We start from the raw sequence: 21924 nt of genomic DNA on the forward strand, positions 1-21924 counted from the left end.
CCTTATAAGTAAGTTTCTTTTTTTTATTTAGCCTTGTTGTGCAAGCACTCTCGAGCTTGTGGAAAGGGCGGCAGCTTTGGGATGGGAACAAAATTTCTGTCATAAGGTCGGACAGCTTCCTCCTGGCATCATATGCTGAGACCCCTTGGAGCTCCTACCCCCAGGCGATAGAGCCCAAGATGAGGCAACGCAGAGATGACAGGCATGCTTGCTCGTGCTCAAGGCTGAACTGGAGGTGATTGAGGAGCTCACAAAGACATGGAATATGCCTAACGGTCGTCAAGTTCCTGTGTGTAGCCTGCCCCCCAGTAGCCCAGCCCCCCTGTGGTGGCCCCTCTGGTACTGGGGCCTTTCATGCGACAGCTCGCCAGAGATGCAGAGCCCAATGGGAGAGGGCTTTTACACCGTTAGGAACTTTGATACTTCCTGACCGAGGGACCCCTCAGCACGGATGCCTTAGCACACAGCTGGCTGCGGAACAAACGGAAGTATGCCTTCCCCCAAGTGAGGCTCATGTGCAAGGTCAGAGTAGAGGGACACCAAGTATTGTTAGTTGCGCCTTACTCGTGCACTGTGTGGCACCCCAAGCCAGGCCTCTGGAATTTCCACGTCTGGCCCCTGGACAAGACGAGGAGTCCTTGAGGGTTTTGCCTCCGGTGGAGACCGTCCTGCAGGCTACAGCCCCGCCACTAGGTGTTTATATGCTAATAAGTACCGGCTTTCTTGTCCTGGTGTTCTCCCCTAGGGGAGAACCCACGGAGTTGCCCGATCAGGTCAGCATTGGCCTTCCTACAGGAGAGACTTGAGAGCAACCTCTCCCCGTCCACGCTGAAAGTGCATGTAGCCGCTATTGGCGCTCATCACAAGTCCTTCAGCCAACATGACCTGGTTATCAGGGTTTTTGGACTTTACGCAGAGCCTTAGAAGCTTTGAGCAGCTTTTTGTCTGTTTTGATGGATGGCACAAGGGGAGGTCTTTCTCCAAACAGAGATTGGCACACTGGATTGAGGATGTCACTGCTTTTGGATACAGGTCCCAAGATTGCTTGTGCCCGATGGAGGGGAGAGCCCACTCCACTTGCGTATGGCCTCCTTGGGGCACTGGCTTAGGGTACCTCTCTGGCAGATATATGTAGTGCTGCGGGTTGGCCTGTGCCCAGTACCACCGGTGTAAGGTTGGCAACTCGGTTGGTAGTACGCCTGTGAAAGCGTCTTCTCCCCTCTACTGGCCAGTCTAGCGCGCTTTTTTAGCCTCCCTACTTCCCCCCCCTTAGGGCATAGGCATTCCCTCCATCACTAAGCATTGGCAATTCTGGTAACAGACCGGGCGGAGCGGTCAATTGGAACCAAGTCCAGTACTGGTGGAGTCGCCCCTGCTCAGATGGCCCCTTATACTTTGACTATTTCCCCATACGTAGTGTGTACAAATGAACGTCCATGGGCAAAAACTGGGGAAAACCAGGCAAATACAGGGAAAACCAGGCAAGTGACAAACGAGAGTATTACAATTATAATAAATATTGTTCTAAAAGCAAAACATCACATTAATTGTTAAATTTGCAAAGCTCTTTATGTTAACTTGCGCAACAATTGGTTTCATACGGACAAAGCTGACTTGACTGCATCATGGCCACTGTAACAAAGTTCGCAATGCAAGCAAGAAAGGAGGCTGGGTCGGCGTGGCTGGGAAACGTAAGATTCTTTTATTACAATCAAGTCAGGGTTTACAACTTCCTGTATACACAATCACTTCATACAACTCTCTGTCGAGTAAGATTCCTTCGGATAATCCTGGAGGCAGCGTCTCGAGGCTTCTTTCGTGGTCCGTTTCCCAGCCGGTCTCTCTCTGCTCTTCCATCTCCTCCGCTGGTTTTTAAAGCGTCTCCTCGCCAATTACTACAATGAGAAGCGGATCTTTTCAATATGTCGTTGATCTGCTTACTCACCGTTCTTCTCCCGTCTCTCTCCGCACAGACCATGCTGAACCACGCCCCCCTTGCCACAGCCACAATCTAATCCTGTTTACATATGTGACGAGTCACCCAATGCACTATCAGCGTCGCCATGGAGACGGAGGAAATTAACGAGACACACCTGCCGATCATTAAAGGACACCCTCACATCGGACATAAAAGGAGAAAGAAGACCGAGGAGAATGAGCCAGTTTGCCTCAACCAAAGCCAAATCTAACCTGCCTCATTTGTGTTTTAAGGCTCCAAGGAAAAAGACGAATCAGCAAGCTCCGAGGAATAAGACGAACCAGCAAACCCTCGCACGTGGAAGAAAGACGCTGCAGACCAGATCTTGGCTGACCAGCAACACATAGATCCACAAAGTGCCTATCTGGAAGGAAGATCCGCCGAGGCTCGACGGAATCCCTAAAACTTCATGCTTTTCCTCCGTCTCCCAATCGGGAGAATAATAAAAGTACCCTCAGGGGCCATTTGATTATTACTCTTGCGTATGTGTGATTGCTTTACTTGTAACATTTGGTGGAGAATGCGGGAGTAGCAACGACGCAACGACACCCCATTAATATTTTTTTGTTTGTTTTAGATTTCAGGACGATCGCTTCTCTCTCTCTCTCTAAGATGAATGACGTCGTACGCCGTTTGGCCAAAATAGTGGTGCGCCAACAGCATTTTTCCCAACAAGAGTAAACAGGCCAAGCGATTGGAATGCTGAGGGAGGGTATGGCGGCCCGGGTTCCATTGGCAGATGCAAGGCCTAAAGCCCTCCAGTTGTTTACTAAACATTCAGTCCAGGACGATATTGGAGCGTATCTCCACACTTTCGAAGTCGTGGCCACAAGAGAGACCTGGGAGAAAGCGGAGTGGGCAAGAATCCTGGCCCCATTTCTAACAGGTGAGGCTCAACGAGCCTACTACGTGTTACAACCACCCGCCAGCGAGGACAACGAAGCTATCAAACGGGAAATTCTTCCCGGGTCGGTCTCTCTCCACTCAGTGCAGCACAGCGTACCATTAAGAACCCAAGTCGCCCAACTATCTCGGCTGGGACACCTGTGGATGCTAGTGGGAGAACCCTCCGCCTCTCAAGTGGCCGAGCGGTTAGTCGTGGACCGGTTGCTGAGAGCGCTGCCCCGGCGCTTCCGAACAGCGGTCAGCATGCGAGGTCCCTCTACTCTCCGCGAGATCATGGAGGCAGTGGAGTTGGCTGAGGCCTTGGCAGCCAGAGATGCCAGAGAGAGAGCGCCAACATGGCCCCGAAGGGGAAGCCCCAATTGGCGACCACAGGAGGGCACTTCGAGGCCAGTACAAAGACCCCAACCCACCACACCCCCGGACGAACCGATGCCTACCGAGCCGATCTCTGCCGGACCTCTTGCTTGGTTGGCGGGCTGTACGGTGCATCAGGCCGTGCCGTCCAGAGCTCCCCTGTGAACGGTTCGGGTGGATGGTCGACCCGTGATCGCCACACTAGATTCAGGCAGTTCGATCACCATGGTCCAGCCTGGCATAGTATGACCCAGGGCCCGTGGGAAGTCCTCCATCCCAATCACCCGTGTCCCCGGGGATACCCGCAAAGTACCGGCGTGCCAGGTAACAGTGGCTGCCCGCCCGGGGACGTGGACGCTGGAGATCGGGATTGTGGATGATCTGCCGGTACCAATGTTGCTGGGATGGGACTGTCCAGGTTTCAACCAGCTGCTGACTTGAACCCAGCTGCGGGGTACGACAATGGAGGAACCGGCGAGCAAAGGGAGAGAAACCACCGACCCGTCCTAAAGGCCACTGAAAGCGTGAGAGAGGGTGAGTGTCCAGACCCTAGTCTCTTTTCCGATCTGTCCAACAGTTGACCGGGGGTGGTTCATTTGGACGGGAGGATGCGCGAATACGGAATTGCTGGGATGAGGTTAGAGTCGTGGACGGGGAAGATTGCCAGCCAGTACCGCATTCTCTCCCACACTTCCGTATAGAGAAAGGGCTATTGTACTGTGCTGCCTTGAGGCGGGGGGAGGAGAAACTGCTGCTGGTGGTACCGGCGACGGTCCTGGAATTGGCCCATACTCACCCCATGGCAGGACACCTGGCGGCCGCGAACACTATTCAGCGTATCCGGGACCGTTTTCACTGGCCCGGCCTGGAAGGAGAGGTAAAGAGGTTTTGCCAAGCCTGCCCGACATGCCAGCAGACGTCTCCCCACCAAACCTCCCCCCAGCCCGCTAATCCCTCTAACAGTGATCGGAGTGCCCTTCGAACGCATTTGGATGGACCTGGTAGGACCGCTGCCGAAGTCTGCCCGGGGACAAGAGTAGATTCTGGTGGTTATGGATTATGCTACCCGGTACCCAGAAGCCCAACCCTTAAGAAAAGCTACATCCAAAGCGATCGCCAAGGAGTTGTTCCTGATGTTTAGCCGGGTAGGCATTCCGACGGAAATCCTGACTGACCAGGGGACCCTGTTTATGTCCCGGCTGATGGCGGACCTCTGCCGCCTACTTAAAGTGAACCAACTCCGGACATCCGTCTACCACCCCCAAACCGACGGCCTGGTGGAGAGGTTTAACCAGACCCTGAAGAGAATTCTCCGGCGAGTGGTGGCAGAGGATGGGCGTGACTGGGACCTTCTAATGCCATATGTGCTCTTTGGCATACCCCAAGCGTCCACTGGCTTTACACCGCTCAAGCTCCTGTTTGGCCGACAACCACGCGGCCTACTTGATGTCGCCCGTGACGAGTGGGAACAACAGCCCACCCCCCATCGCAGTCTGATTGAACATGTCCAGCAGATGAGGTCCCGAATAGATCGGGTGATGCCCATAGTCAAGGAGCACCTCGTCGAGGCCCAGCACTCCCAGCAACGGTGGTATGACTGGCCGGCCCAGCCGTGTAAATTTCAGCCAGGCGATAGAGTCCTATTACTAACCCCCACCGGCACCTCCAAGTTCTTGGCATCCTGGAAAGGACCGTACATGGTGGTTGAGAAGGTCGGGCCGGTCCACTACCGTATCCGCCAGCCGGGACGACGGCGGGAGGAACAGCTGTACAACCTGAACCTACTAAAGAAGTGGATTGCCGCCCCCGCCCAGATGGCAGCGTTCGCCACGGAAGAGCCACCGGTTGTCCCGATGGGAGAACCGCTGTGCCCCTCCAGAAAAAAGATCTTCAGACCCTGGTCAGTCAGTTCTGAGACGTATTCTCGGAAAAACACGGGCAGACTCGGATTGTACATCATGAGGTACGGACACCACCTGGAGTCGTCGTCAGACAGCGGCCTTACCGGGTACCAGAGACTCGTCGGCTGGCTATAGAGGAGGAAATCTCACAGATGAAAGCACTTGGGGTAATAGAGCCATCACGCAGCCCCTGGTCCAGTCCTATTATGATGGTCCTGAAACCGGACGGCACTCTCCACTTTTGTAATGACTTCCGTCGACTCAACAAGGTCTCCAGTTTCGATGGATATCCAATGCCCCGAGTGGATGAACTCCTGGACCGGTTAGGGAAGGCTCGATATATCTCCACACTGGACCTAACAAAGGGATACTTGCAAGTGCCCCTTGCTCCAACGTCCCGGGAGAAGACTGACTTCAGCACCTCGACCGGACACTACCGGTTGCTGCCCTTCGGACTCCATGAGGCACCTTCTACCTTCCAACGAATGATGGACATTTTGTTACGGCCACAACAAGCAGGAAGGGGGGGGGCAGAGAGGGTAAAATGGAGTGAAGAAACGGAACAGGCGTTCCAGACCCTGAAGAAGGCACTATCGTCATGCCCGATACTACATGCCCCGGACTTCAGCTGCCCCTTCGTCCTCCAGACCGATGCCTCCAACACCGGACTAGGAGCAGTGTACCAAGCAGGTTTAAGCTAACGGACCTGTTGCTAAGACAACAAGTCCAGGAAATGCGTTGAAGAATCGAACAATCCAAGATCATGTGAAATCGTCAACAATAAAGTCCAGCTAACTGAGTTAGGGAGGTACGAAGAATGGGCCCCTTGGGTGTATTCCAGAAAGCGGGTTTTGTTGGAAACTCAAGAGTTTGTTAACCCCAGAAAATGGAAATCGAGGGTTTTCGATTCCAATAAAAGACAAAACTTAATCTCTTGGTAATTTACCATAGGAACTTACTCAGTGAACATAACCTACTCTGTAGCAGGTTTTGTTAAAACAAACCCTGGGTTTCCAGATATCTCTGCACTCCTGCCGGACAGCTAAAATTATTGGAAAAGCTGTGATGTCGTTGCTGTAAAAAAACAAGTTAATTTGCATTTGGGTCCTTTAAAGAGAAGGAGCTGGTTGGTGTTTCTCTAAAGTTCTTACACACTTTTTGGACTTCATTTAAGAACATGTGGTGTCCTTTCATTAAAAATCCAATTGATATCGAGGCACAACTAATTTGTGCAGCTTTACGTCGAGAGAGGGTTTTGCGACCCCGTGTAGATATACTTTCACTCCCAGATGAATATCTAATAGAGAGATATTGATTTTCTTCACAATCACTTACATACCTTAATAGTATCCTCCACATTGGCAATATCCATCACTGTAGACATGCACTGAAATCAAATCGATGCAGAAAACGTAGGCAAAGCAAAAGTTTGCGAAGCTGTGAAGGAAAGTGTGCCTTGCACTTAAATATCTGCTACATATTTGTGTGTGTTCCCCCGGGCACAAACCTGTAAATGTCAGTAAAGAGGAATTCTACAGAATTGCAGGTCAGTGTTTCATCCATTGTTACTATACATTTTGTAAATGATTGTATTACTCATTCTGTTGCAACCTCTGTATGGATTTTACTCGTGACCCTATTTTCAGGGTTTCCTAAGGCTGCATTGATGGTACCCAGATTCCCATAACGGCTCCGTCTGCAAAATGAAGAAGACTATGTGAATAGAAAGTCTTTTCATAGCATTAATGTACAGGTAAAAGTTGTTGTTTTTATCAGTAATGTCAACAATGTATCTCCTCACATTTGAAGTCGAACTTATAAACTATTTCCTGAAAAAATACATGTTTTTATAAAAACATGAAATGCTTTCTTGAGTTCACTTAACATAAATAATTAAATTGTATTAGCATAGAGCAGCAAGGGGTGGTTTTTAAACAAAACAAGTGTATAACACCACCTGTAGGCTGATATCACATGTCACATGAAACAGCAGTTTTGAAGTAGTATTAGCTCTGTGCAGGAAATCTTATTTATATTGTACAGAAAAAAACTGCATTGCACTACAAAGTTCTGCATGTTCTACAGCAATTGTCTTAACAGTACATCACTTTTGGAAGTTCCAATAAGAAAAGTTTATAGGTGTAAATAGCCTAAATAGCCTTTTACAACGATATTCTGCTTAGACTTTTGATAAGGCTTTTTGTCTCGTACTGTATAAGCAATGTACATTTATAAACATAAGTTCATTTTATTCTTACACATTGATTCGGGCAGCAGTTGACACCCATACTGCCTGTCTTGCCTTAGCAGAGGCAGCTGTGCTGCTTTTTTTTGCAAAAATGTGCTCATGTCCGGTTCCAAGGGTGTGAAATATGACGAGCGTTTACGTTTAGTTAATTAAACTAACTCAGAACAGCTGAAATGGAACCTTACACTCAGAGTTTCATATTTCAGGGTTTGTTAACCCAGAGGTTAGGGTTCATCTCAGAGTCTGTTTAACCTCCTTTCTGGAATACACCCCAAGAAAACAGGTCAAAAACAGTTATCCAATAAACGTAAATCCAAGATAGTAAGCACAATGGTCATAACAGTCAAACAAACAATAGAATTTACCCACAAGGGCAAAAAGTAAAAAAATGGCCACATGTCTCCACACATAACATAACATACACAAAAGGCGTGGTACTGTCACGACCCTGTCCGCAGAACTAGGAAACTACTGACAGGAAGTACATGCTCATGTCAGTACCCCAAGGGGGCCGATTCCTGGTGGCCCAAGTTTCATATGCCAATCGGTATGTGCAGTGCTGAATGATGTTGAACACACCTCTTGCTTTAGACGACAGACAAGATCATGATCCTTGCAATTTAAAGGGTTTGTATGAACCTGTGTGCTTGTTTGTATTCTGTACCTTTTTTTGTTTTTACTCATATAACTAATTGAGGTAAAGTGGGCGGCAAGGATGATGGACTGGAAAAACAGATGAACTAAGCCTAAGTTACTCAACTACGCCACTTGGGATACACCAGGAAATCATCAGTAAGACACAGGTTTATTGTCAAGGGAGGAGTGAGCATGAACAAGAACAAAAATTATATAAAAAAAACATATAAAATCTTTATTATAAACAATATCTATTAAAAGATAGCTTCACAAGGTATTTTTCACAAACTTAAACAAAAACAAAGAAATTACAATTAAACAATTAAACTCGCATATCCATAATGGGAGACAGCCAGCAGGGGTCCCTCCTTTTTCTCCACACACTCAATACACAACATTTGTGAAAAATGGCAAAATATCAAGCACTGCAATTTGTGGACACATCTACCCACGTCTTCCACCTTACAAACATGAGTTAACCAAAATATATAAAACCAATCAAAATCTACTGTACATACAAGAAACAAATCAAATAACAAATTAAACAAAACAAAGAGTCAAGATTAACACGAAAACAAATAAACGAATAAAGGCACTTAGTTACACATAATCAAAAGTAAACAGTTACTGCATTAATATTCACATGGCTATAATACCAAAACACTTCACAACACCAAATCACAGAGATGCTGATTCGCACGGGCTTAAGATCACAGATAACCTCTGCAAATATTACAAATGACTAGAGGTCCTCAGGTGACACTAACCTCGAGTGAATAGTGCTCAGGGCACATCAAGAGATCTCTAACAAAGCAATAGTGACGCAAAGTACAGAAATGTTTATCTCGCATAAGGTTGCTGCACCATTCCTATCGGATCCAATATTCACGATACAGCTCTGAATTTGTGGAATGACTAAAATTAAAAAGCAGTGTCGATCTCTACCTTGTTCACGAAGGAATCCTCAGAGAAATTAAATGAACAAATGCTCTCTGTTTTTCCCACATAAGCTGGAACTTCTCTAAAAATAAACTTTAACCCTGCATTACTAATATCGGAATCTGAAGGAAGGATATGCAGCGACTGTATTCTTCCACAACCAGGGGTGGCACAATATTTAGCTATTTTTAACATGTTTGTTTATTGCTTGCTCGCTCTATCTGGTTCCGCGCCACTTCAGAATTGTCATGCGGGAACCAGTGGGCGGGGCTAGACAAGTAGTAGTTGATATTTTTCTATGGAGGTGGTGTTCAACCTATCAATGTGGTCATAGATAGGTGCATTCCAGAACCTGCCCTTCGCTGGGCCTGGTGTCAATAACAGATATCATCTCAGTAACAAGGTGTTTTCAGTTCTGACACTTACATGATGTCAATGTAATAAAGTAAAAAAAAAGCAAATCATCACTCTTGACCACTTATTAGGCAATACTTGATGCATTGGGTCATAGATAGTTGTTTGCTAGTTTTGCAAGTTTGCAAGGTTGCAAGTTTGAATCCCAGGCTGGCAGGTTTCCAAGGCTTTATGCGGTGACCCCCCAATGGGATCACCATGGCATATTGTTCACATCTTTTAAATCCATTTACATAAAAAAATACATAAAAACCTTAGACTTAAGGTTTTTCAAACTGACTGTATTCCTAAAAAATGTATTTCTGATCCTCAGCCTCCTCATACAGTTTAGTATTGAAAGGCCTTTCTCCAAATTGCAATTAGCCTTTCAGGATAGGCCGTTTCCTCCTCTTTTAACATTTTGAAAGCCGTGGCCTTTTAGCAAACAAAGTCAAAAGAAACAAAGAAACAAAGAAACAAAGAAATAAAAATATATGTCTATTTGAAAGGGATATACTGTATAAAGGCTGCATGATTATTATGTACATATGACTGGGCCTAACATTTTAAACATCTACCTGTCACAGCAGACCTTCATCCTCTGCTGCAAATCATTATCATACATTTATGTATGTGTAGTCAGACACTATATGTGTAGTGTACTGAAAAGCATTACACAAATTTTTTCAAAAATTATGACCAAGTTTCTAGAATTAAAAGAGTCAGCTCACACTTCTTCGTCTTTAGGTCTACTCAGGGAGTCTCTATATCGCTGTTGCCATTCAAAAATAAATATTTGGGGGCTTTCTGCGTTTTTAAACGGATCAGCACATATTCTCTACATTTCTCCACATGAGTATATATTTAAATTACTATAGTAAAAAAATAGTGCATATACTTAAAATAATGATATATTTATTTAAATAAATAATGTATAGCGTTTATAGTTTTATAAACACGTAACCTAAATAGTTTAATTTTATGATTTTTATCCCCTAGTTTATACACTGATGCAACTCTGATTCCCTTTCTGTCGGTCTCTCGACGTTGTGTCGAGCCAACAGATGGGGTTCGCCCTTGAGAAGCTATCAACTCTGACTACTATAAATAAGGCCAATGAAATTTGGCTAATGAAATTTGCATGCCGGTCTCCGGCCCTGGATATCCGGTATAAAAGGAAGAGGGCGAGCAGCATTCATTTACCTTTTGTTCTTCAGAGCCATCGCTCATGATTACAAACAAGCTTAATACTTTAAAAACTACATTGCCGGATCTACGACATAGAGCAGCGGATCGTCCCAACCTGCAGCGACCTTCCCCTGGGCGTCTCGGCGGTTCCAGAGGTGTTCGAGATTTTTCTAAAAAGTCCTTTCAGGACTGAGCATTCTACAGCGCGGCATGTCCCGCTGTTCTCTTGGGTACGGACATGATAGCTGCATCCGGTGTCTGGGCGTCCATCACGCTAAAGCTGCTTTCGTTGACACATCTTGCCCGCACTTCGGGCAGATGGACATCCAGAAGTTGCGGTCACAGGTGGCTGTCTTCCTGCGGGAACCAGCCACCATTTCGTCTGTTACCAGTGCTGTGACGTCGGTGGCTAAGGCCCCGATGTCCGCCACTGCTAGCAGCGTTAGTGATATGAGGACCTCTGCGAGCGTAAACCTGCCAGCCAAGTGCTCACGGGCCGCTCGCACCCAGACTCGCTCTTCCGACCGCTCCCCAACCGGCGGTGGCAAACTGTTCAGATCCTCAGGCACGCATTCGGAACAATGCGTGACGAAGATGAGATGTCGCTCACAGCATCGGAGGGAAACTTGCTGGCATCCGACCCCGACCAAGGGGGTCGAGCTCAGGAGGAAGCAGAGGTGGAGATGTCAGCCATGCTAACCTGGGCAGCCACGAGAATTGGGTTGCAGTGCACAGCACTGCCACCTCCCCAATGCTCGCGGCTGGATACGTTGTTCCTGCGCTCTTCATGCCATGGCCATCCTGCAGGTCCACCAGGCCAAGGCGTTAAGGGAGCTCCACGACGGTAAGGCCGACCCGGGTATAATGCATTAACTCCGTTCTAGATCTGCGTACCCTGAACAAGCACCTTCACAAGCTGCCGTTCAGGACGATCACGCAGAGGCGCATCCTGACAATCATCAGGTGTCAGGATTGGTTCGTGGCAATCGACCTGAAGGACGCTTACTTTCATGTCTCAATCCTCCCTCAACACCGGCCGTTCCTTCGGATCGAGTCCTCCCTTTCGATCTGTCCCCAAGGGTCTTAACTAAGATCGTGGAAGCCGCCCTTTCTCCCTGAGGGGAGGAAGGTGTGCGGGTACTGAACTATCTCGACGACTGGCACACTCGCAAGATCTGTTGTGTACGCAAAGGGACCTGGTGCTCCAGGACCTAGATCGATTGGGACTACAGGTCAACCGAGAAAGGAGCAAGCTCTCCCCGGTGCAGAGAATCCTCTTTCTCGGCATGGAACTCAACTCTGTCACCATGTTGGCGCGACCAGTCGGTGTTGAACTTCCTGGAACACTTCAGACAGCCAGCGGTCCCCCTGAAACAGTTTTCAGAGGCTCCTTGGACACATGGCATCCTCGGCGGGGGTAATACTCCTTGGGTTGATGCACATGAGACCGCTCCAACACGGGCTACAGAGTCGAGTTCCGAGGAGAGTATGGCACACCGGCAGCAGGCGCATGGTGATGACGCACCCTAACCCCCTCGTCTTGCCACTGGGGCAGGTCGAGCCACGTTGTGGTGACGACTGACGCCTCCCTGCAGGGATGGGGGTGCAGTGTGCAACGGCAACACAGCAGCGGAGTTGTGGGCTGTGCTACTTGCACTCAACTCAACTTTATTTATATACCGCTTTTTACAATTGTCATTGTTACAAAGCAGCTGTACACGAGACATTGAATACAAGAAGAACAACTAAAGTCATACACCTGTAAAAACAAGAAAAAGGTGAAAACAACAAAAGAGAGACAAATGCTCCATACACACAATATGCATACATACTTACAAACACAGACATAGACACACACACGCAAACACACTCATACACACGCACAGTGAAAGCACACATTTGAGATAAAGGAGAGAGAACCACTGTTCAAATATTAAACGGACTATAAATTCTTATATGCGATTTTAATTATGTCTAACTTCTAAATTCTAAAGCAGACCCCCCCGGCCAGGCAAATAGTGCAAAACAATATGCAAACAGTGGCGAGGAACCCAAAACTCCAATCGAGAAAAAAAAACTCAGGAGAACCCAGGCCCGACCAGTGCACTGAGGAGGCTATGGCCTTTCGTGCAGGACACACATGTGCTGACCGCAGCACTACAGCCGTGGCGTACATCTATCGTCAGGGTGGTTTACGCTCATGGCAGCTAACACGACTTGCCTGACGCCTACTCCGGTGGAGTCAACAGGTGATCCGCTCCCTGCGGGCTAGACACATCCCAGGCAACCAGAACCAGACAGCCGACACGCTTTCTTGTCAGCTGTTCGGGCAGGCCCAGGGACCCCTGTTCGCCTCCCGTGACACCACCCATTTCCCGCTTGGTACTCCCTGTCCGAGGTCCCCCTCGGCACGGATGCCCTTGCGCATAGCTGTCCGCGGGACAAGCGGAAGTAGATCTTCCCCCCAATGAGCCTCATTGCACAGACACTGTTTATGGTCAGGGAAGAGGAGCACCAAGTGTTATTGGTTGCGCCGCTTGGGCCAACTTGCTTCTCAGAGCTGATGCTCCGGGTAAAGACTCCCCCCTGGCCCTTTCGGGACCAAGTGGTGAACTTGCAGGCGCTCCCAATTGGGGAGTAAGACCCAACCCTATCCGTGTTGTGTCCAGTACGCACACTGCGCCTCTACTTGAACCACACGCAGAGCTTCAGGTCTGACCAGCTCTTTGTCTGTTTTGGAGGACACCAGTAGGGGAAAGTCCAAACAGAGACTGGCGCACTGGATCATGGATCCATCCATCACACTGGAAGTTTACAGGTTTGCGAAAGCCTCGTGCTGACACGCCCAGGCTTGTTACCATCGTTTCGCTAGAGATTGTGTCACGGTACTGTGTTGTGGCGTTTTCCATAGGAACCCCATCTGTCGGCTCGACAGAACGCCGGGAGACCGACAGAAAGGGAATGTCTGGGTTACGTCTGATGTCCCTTATGCCACAACATGTATCGTATTCTGCTGTAGTCGTGAGAGGCTCTAAGGCTCTTCAGAACAAAAGGTAAATGAATGCTGCACGCTGTCTTCCTTTTATACCGGATATTCGGGGGTGGAGACCGGCATGCAAATTTCATTTGCCAAATTTCATTGGCCTTTTCTATAGTAGTCAGAGTTGATTGGTTCTCTAGGGCGAACCCCATCTGTCGTTCTCGACACAACGTAATCGAGACGTTTATGACTCTGACGTGGTTTTAGAGTCAAAAACTTTAAACTTCCCGGCCGTTACCATGGTGACTGGTGAAATCTGCGATCCATTGACAATGTCTTCATGTTGTGTCTGTGAGCACTCATTAATTCCGGTATTTTTTAGTAGGTTGGTTAAACTAACTCTTCGCAGGTGTTTTTGAACTGACAAACCTCGAGTAAGCAGGTTACGGTTAATCAACCGAGAGTTGAGTCTTTTGCTGACGGTAAGTTAACCCTGCTTTCTGGAATACACCCCAGAAGTGTCTTGTTATAATATTATCCTATATATATATATATATAATATATATATATATATATAATGTATATATAAATATATATTTTGTTTTGTTTTTATATTAAAGTTAAATAACTGCATTTGGATTGGCTTCTCAGCTTTGTTTTTCTCACCATTGTAACAGAACAATTAACCGTAATCGATCTAGCAGTTTTCCTTGTTTGTCTGTGTAAGGGTGCTCGTTCCCTCTTGGGCCATATTAAGGACTTCTTGGACACTTCCAATTCTACCAAGCTCCAGGATTTTATGTTAATAGACTTTTTCTGTTGCAGACTCAATCACCCTCTACAAGGTCACTTAACCTGGTGTGGTCCTCAAGGTACATACATTTTTTTTTTGAACATGCCCTTTTCGGTGTGGGGTCCTTTTTCACTGTGGGGGAGGCAGAAGAGGACTCTCCACATAAACATTTTGGGGGAGGGGGGAGTGGGTCTGGGAGCCAGGCCAATCACAGAAGCCTGCAGGCCGCACACTGATGTTGGCTAACCCCATGCTGATGGCAAGTGGCCCTGAGTATTTCCGTGTTTATATATATTTCTCTATTTTTGTAACTCTTTTCCTTTTATTATCTCTTTTAATGTAGGACCATATTAATGTAAAACAACGGTGATGATGACAACCAAGTGGAAACTGTGACATTGGTCATTTTGTAATTTCATGATCCTTAACTGATCTACACTTCTGTCATTCCATTAGTGTAGGTTTGGCCAGTATTTTTGTCATTGAGATGAGGGTGAGAAATTTTATCGATTACTACTATAGGGTGACTGTGGTATGTGTCTGTGGTATCTTGACATTTTAGTGTTCATTAGTTCCTCCAGGTGAGTCTTGTTATCTTGTTAGTTTCTAACTAACCCCAGTGTTTCCTTTGTCTAGTATGTTTGGTCCTGTTCCCAGTGTCTTTACGCAGTGCCATCTGGATTATATTTAGATTATTTTAGTTCCTTGTTTCTTTGTTCTTTTATTGTTTTGTGTTGTTGTTTAAAAAAATCTAACTACACGTGCATCCTCTGAATCTTTGTCATAGAATCTCTGTTTGACAGCACTGCTATCTTAAAAATGATCATTAAGATTTCTTTCAAAACTTTTTTTTATAAACAAAGTTAATTACATTTAGGACATAGGCCTACAAGCTCTGTTGTGGTATTGCTTTCCATGTTTCATTCAAAGAACAATCATCAAGAACAAAACGATCTGCCTCAGCCCTCAGCTCATATGATGTTAATATGTAAATCTGATCTTAATTTCTGTATTGCACATGTTACTGACGTTTACCAGCTAAAACGAAATAAAAAAGCCATCAGGGAACGTTATTTTCTGGTCGCACAAAAAATAAACAAAAATTACATCACTGGGAAATGTTATTTAAAAAACCCAGCCTGCAACGTTCTGTGAAGGCTTTTTTCTGGTTGCAAAAAATAAAACCTGAAAAGAACTGAAAAACTAATGTTAGGGGAACGTTGTGTGTTTGCTGGGTTGTTTACTACATTTTAGTAGACAATTATATACAAAAACATGAGATCATATCAGAACTCAAAGAAATGCTAATCATTTGTTTCCAAACACTCTAAACATTTCTTAACAAGTGTTACGTTTCACCTGTTCAGTTTCATAGCCCTTTTTGAGCATCCTGAATGCTTTGGAGTACAGACCTAAAATATGTCTTGTTTGAAAGAAGACATTTAGTCGAATATTTCTAAAGTGGAATCACTTAAATAAAAATGAAATATTTTAAGTTATTGTAAGTTAAATGTGATGGTTATGAAAATTAATATTTATATATAGCCTATGTATTTATAAATATATGTAAATTAAATGTAAATTCATATTTGTTCCGGCCCAAAAATGCTTGAAATTCAAAGCCACAAGTGTAACTAAGTTGTGTACTGAATTTTAACTTGTTTTGAAAAAATCTGAAATCTGTATAACACTTTAAGCTGCTGTACCGCAAATGTCCACTTGGGGGAAATGAATTCGTCAATACTTGCTAAACACCACAAAAGATGCTGAGAAGCATTTTTAACTCATTTTTTACTTTCTCATGCATAAACTCAATGAATAAAACGCAAACATATCGTAAAAGGAACATATAAATAGGAAAAAGAAACAAAAATCATATTCCAAAACTGAAACATGTATGAGAAAAATGAAACTATATACATCTTTATAAAACTTCACAAGTATTATAAATCTATGTACAACTATTTACAACAAATTATCATCGTGAAAGGAGTTGAAGCAATCTCGTGTTGCCAGAAAATATAAAAACTGATCACAGTCTTGGCAGAAAACTTTGTTTTTTTGATGGCACCCTTTGCATCTTCTCCTTGACTGGGGGATGTGCTTTGGCATGTGTTGTCCAGCTGTTGGCCTCTTGTGTGGATCTGGAGGAGGAGCAGAACAGGAGCAGGTGTCATTGTGAGGCACCCAGTCCACACGTTCCAGGACCAACGCTTCCTGGAATTGCTTTTGGGTTTTTGGCCTCTGGTTCCATATTTCAGTCATCTGTCGATGAAGGATGAGTGCATTCACCACTCCGATATCCACAAAGTGGTATAACAGAGACCTGTACCATTTTCTTGTCTTGCAAAGGGCATTGCAGTATCTGATGAGGGCTTTGGAGATGTCCACTCCTCCCATGTTCCTGTGTGGAAAATAATAGGACAAAGTAAATACAAGATGAACACATTTGCACTTTTTTTACACAAAACCACTCCATAAATTAAACTTACTTGTTGTAGTCGGACACTACAGAAGGGATGGGAACTTTCACTTCCGTCCATTCTCCGTCTCTTGATTTTACTCTTCTTTGGACGGTACGATCTCCATTTGCAGAGTGGTAGGAAGAGCACATGAGAACTTCTCTGGTGTCCTTCCTTTCGACAGAAAACAAATCCTTCTTCCGAAGCCAGCACATACTCCCCCGGGGGGCATTTCGGGCCAGCCTGTTGATGATCGTTTTTGGGAAGCCCATCCGGTTGCTCCAAATAGTCACACAGGCCCAAATGCCCTTCTTGCGTAGGTCCCGGAACAGTGGCGGACTGGTGTAGAAATTATCTACATACAGCCACTTCCCAGCATCCCCTCATCAAAAAAAATCCAAAAAATCCACGCATAGGCTTGGAGGGAGTCGGCTAAAACAAAGAGTTTGTAGCCACACTTTATTGGCTTGTCTTTGTAGTATTGTTTTATACTGATTCTTGCCTTGATGCCTTCATCCTTTCATCTATGTGTTGATGTGGATGGTGGAAGGTCTTGCAGTCATCCTGTATCTTCTGATACACTGGCTTCAGTTTCCCAAGCCGATCAGACTGAGGGGTCCATTTCTTCCTCATATTTTCAGCATCCACCTTAGGGTCACTTAGATAAAGTGCTGCAGATATGGCAGATATATGAGCTTCCTGCTCGACATTACAGTGGTAGGAAAGCCATACTGTAAAGTCTGGACCCATTCCAGTAGTCAGACAGTGCTGGCAACTTTACCAGACCCATATATATTACTGGGGCCAGATATGAATATAAGTAATGAATTAATTTAAAGCGAACCTCAGTAGAACCACATTATATGGCCAATTCGTGAAAAAAAACAGACGAAAATCATTTAATAAAAAAGATCTGCATTTATCCCTTCACCACATTTAAATAATTGCAATTGATATAATTTTTTTATTGGCCACCTTATATGTCATTGAGCCTTGCGCATTATACGTTTACATATCATACAGTAAGTATAACAAACACATAAGAAGAAATAAATGATAAAGAAGATCAAAGTTGAAAATGACTTGTGTAGAGTTTTTTTATGTGATTTGGTCAAATGAGCGAGCGCTCTGATCGTTGCTCCGCCCCGATATCAGACACACAGGAAGTGAGTTCAGACACGTCGCACTACAGCTACACTTTTAAAATAAAGTTAAACAACAGACAATACGAGTAAATTCTGTCAGACAGAACGAACAGCGCACGAGAGACATGAGACACGTGCTTTAGCTGAACTAACATTACACGTCGACAAGAAAGGTGGTGAGTTTCTCAAAAATTATGCGTTTACTTGATCAATAATCGCGATTTATATGTCATAAAGTTAAGCGGAAGTGATGAAGTGTTATTCACTGTGTAACGTTACGTGACGTATGTAGTCTATATTTGCGCGTGTCAGAGTCTGTACATGAGTGGCATGTGTTCTTCACAGTATTTAACACTTTAATCTGATGCTGATCGTTTGTAAATTTCAACCCTGCATTTGTGCATTACTGTCTCTGCTGAACGATTATTGTGATACCACGGTATTCTGTACCCTTCGTATTACACAAATACAGTAATCATGCAGCAACTGATAAAGTCACGAATATTTTTACATAATGACTTTGTGATATTGATAAGTGATAGCAAAGTGATGCAAGAGACAAGGCTACACAAGAGTCTAAATGTGCTGAGTGAATATAAATGAACTACAGATCTAAAAAGTGTTGTTACTGTCCTTGTTTTTTTTATAAATGAACTATTGTCACTATCTTCACAGTTGTGTAGTGAAATGTCCTACAGTACAGTGTGTGTTTGTTTTGTGCAGGAGATGGCGCAGGAGAGCATGGTGCAGTACGAGCCTGTCGCTGAGATCGGTGGTGGTGCTCACGGCACAGTTTACAAAGCTCGAGACAAAGACAGCGGACAGTTTGTGGCTTTGAAGAGTGTGAGAGTTCAGACCAATCAGAATGGACTTCCTCAGTCCACGGTTCGAGAGGTTGCTCTGCTCAGACGACTCGAGCAATTCGACCATCCTAACATCGTCAGGTAAGCAAACGTATTCTGTTAAAACATGCTATGCCCAATGCTTAGCAACATTCTTCTGTGAAAAACCAAAGATATTTCACTAGGATTTCCTTAAATCATCTTTATTGCGTTAAAGGTTCTGTGTGTAAGTTTCAGAGGCCACTATTGGCGATGTAGGAAATTGCATCCTACAGCTCCGATACCCCCCTCCCCCTCCCATTAGAGAAGCTACGGTTGGCGTCACAGGACAAAAGGGTTCCGTAAGTGATAGCGGCCATTATCAGTGGTGTTTATTAATTGCAATCTAAGTCTCACAGGCGAACAACAGACCGAAGCTACGGACACAGGACAGAGATATCGTCGTCTGAGACAGCAGAGAGTAACCTTTGCAAGTCAAGTGACGAGGTTTATTTACAAAGAAAAATAAATAAATTAAATTTACGCTAATCGTTATAGTGAATTTTATAGTTACAGTTGAAAGAAAAAGTATGTGAACCCTTTGGGCTTACATGGATTTCTTCATAAATTGGTCTTAAAATGTGTTCTGATCTTCATCTAAGTCACAACAATAGAGAAACACAGTCTGCTTAAACTAATACCGCACAAACATTATACGTTTTCATGTTTTTATTGAACACAACATGTAAACATTCATAGTGCAGGGTGGATAAAGTATGTGAATCCCTAGGCTAATGACTTCTCCAAGAGCTTATTGGAGCCAGGAGTCAGCCAACCTGGGGTCCAATCAATGTGATGAGATTGGATATGTTGATTAAAGCTGGCCTGTCCAATAAAAAACACACACCAGTTTTGAGTTTGCTGTCCTGAAGAAGCGTTGTCTGATGTGAACCATGCCTCGCACAAAAGAGCTCTCAGAAGACCTAAGATAAAGAATTGTTGACTTACATAAAGCTGGAAAGGCCTACAAAAGTATATCTAAAAGCCTTGATGTCCATGTGTCCACGGTAAGACAGATTGTCTACAAATGGAGAAAGTTCAGCACTGTTGCTACACTCCCTAGGCGTGGTCGTCCTGTAAAGATGACTGCAAGAGCACAGCGCAGAATGCTCAATGAGGTGAAGAAGAATCCTAGAGTGTCAGCTAAACACTTACAGAAATCTCTGGCACATGCTAACATTTTTGTTGACAAATCTACAATAAGGAAAACATTAAACAAGAATGGACTTCATGGGAGGACACCACGGAGGAAGCCACTGCTGTCCAAAAATAACATTGCAGCATGTTTGAAGTTTGCAAAAGAGCACCTGGATGTTCCACAGCACTACTGGCAAAACATTATGAGGACAGATGAAACCAAAATTGAGTTGTTTGGAAAGAACACACAACGCTATGTGTGGAGAACAAAAGGCACAGCACACCAACATCAAAACCTCATCCCAACTGTGTAATAGGGTGGAGGGGGCATCATGGTTTGGGGCTGCTTTGCTGCCTCAGGCCCTAGACGGATTACTGTCATCGATGGAAAAATGAATTCCAAAGTTTATCAAGACATTTTGCAGGAAAACTTAAGACCATCTGTCCGCCAACTGAAGCTTAACAGAGGATGGACGATGCAACAGGACAACGACCCAAAGCATAGAAGTAAATCAACAACAGAATGGCTTCAACAGAAGAAAATACGTCTTCTGGAGTGGCCCAGTCAGAGTCCTGACCTCAACCCGATTGAGATGCTGTGGCATGACCTCAAGAGAGCGATTCACACCAGACATCCCAAGAATATTGCTGAACTGAAACACTTTTGTAAAGAGGAATGGTCCAAAATTTCTCCTGACCGTTGTGCAGGTCTGATCTGCAACTATAGGAAACGTTTGCTTGAGGTTATTGCTGCCAAAGGAGGGTCAACCAGTTATTAAACCCAAAGGTTCACATACTTTTTCCACCCTGCACTATGAATGTTTACATGTTGTGTTCAATAAAAACATGAAAACGTATAATGTTTGTGCGGTATTAGTTTAAGCAGACTGTGTTTCTCTATTGTTGTGACTTAGATGAAGATCAGAACACATTTTATGACCAATTTATGAAGAAATCCAAGTAAGCCCAAAGGGTTCACATACTTTTTCTTTCAACTGTACTTGTTAACATTGTGTCTGTGATTTATTCGCTTATTTTGCATAGCATTTTTTGAAACGGCTTGCTAATGCTAAAGCCGTGTGATCTAACCGCGAAAGTCTTAGCAGACGTTATTCTCATCATCACAGAGTCAATCAGAGGACTTAACACTGGTAGTAAGAGGGAGAGGAAGAGGGCGGAGAGGTTAGGGGTGTTGGAGATGCAGGCAGGGCGAGGAGAGGCAGAGGAGCTAACGTTACCCGGGAGGACCGCACAAGAGAGGATGTGAAAGCTAAGCAGTATTATAATATAACTTACACCCGATTTATGCAAATTATGATTATAAACATGATTTCTAACTTGATTTCCACACGGCCATGCAACAAGGACTTATGATACAATTCCAAAGTGCTAAAAATTTACAAGGAAAAACGCTACTTCACTTGATGATCAGCTCATCTATTAGCTAAAGCTATCAAACAAACAGTTCACTTATATTGTGGAAATTAGACAAATTTACCGGTCCAGCAGAAAGCTGGCAACTTTGGCGTCGCTTAGCCAACCCTTGTCCTGCTTCAATGCCCTCCTTTTTGAAAAGAACCACGCCAATGTTTATTCTGGTTTTCTGCCGTTTTTTGTCTCGACTTGGCCTTTCTGCATCGTATTTTCTCTTTTTTGACGACACAGATTGACGCTCTATCGATTCTTGTGCAGAGTATGTGTGGTCCGCCATTAGCGCAAATTTCACTTCTAATTGCAACAAAGAACCGTTTCTATTTCTAATAAAAAACACGACAAGAAAATGTTGTTATTGTTCTTCATCTTCTTCTGCTAATCCTTCTATGTAGTGGCTTTGCAAGCTGCCTTTGCAAAACACAGCTGAAGAAGACGAACATAGTCCCGTGCATCCTTCGTTTTACGAAACGCGCTTAGTTTGTACGTGTAGTGCTACTATAGAAACATGGCTGTGCAAATTGATAAATTACATGTAAGGGTGTGCCCGCG

The 21924-nt window shown here is 44.9% G+C and overlaps 1 protein-coding gene across 4 annotated transcripts in view; it reads left to right on the top strand.

The window, feature by feature from the left end:
- The first annotated feature begins 17940 nt into the window (after positions 1–17940).
- The window catches only part of cdk4 (cyclin dependent kinase 4), a 43269-nt gene continuing 39285 nt past the window's right edge, over positions 17941–21924 (top strand). For 3 of the 4 annotated variants that reach the window (XR_008904968.1, XM_056734352.1, XM_056734354.1), the window contains exons 1-2: positions 17941–18099; positions 18647–18867. Coding sequence is in view for 3 of the 4 variants with exons in the window: in XM_056734352.1 (XP_056590330.1) it covers positions 18650–18867 (218 nt within the window). In the remaining variant the exon portion in view is untranslated. The remainder of the gene's footprint in view (positions 18100–18646; positions 18868–21924) is intronic. The other variant, XM_056734353.1, reaches the window with a different exon arrangement.

The sequence above is a fragment of the Triplophysa dalaica genome, chromosome 21 (assembly GCF_015846415.1).
Source record: "Triplophysa dalaica isolate WHDGS20190420 chromosome 21, ASM1584641v1, whole genome shotgun sequence".
In the NCBI taxonomy this organism is placed as follows: domain Eukaryota; kingdom Metazoa; phylum Chordata; class Actinopteri; order Cypriniformes; family Nemacheilidae; genus Triplophysa; species Triplophysa dalaica.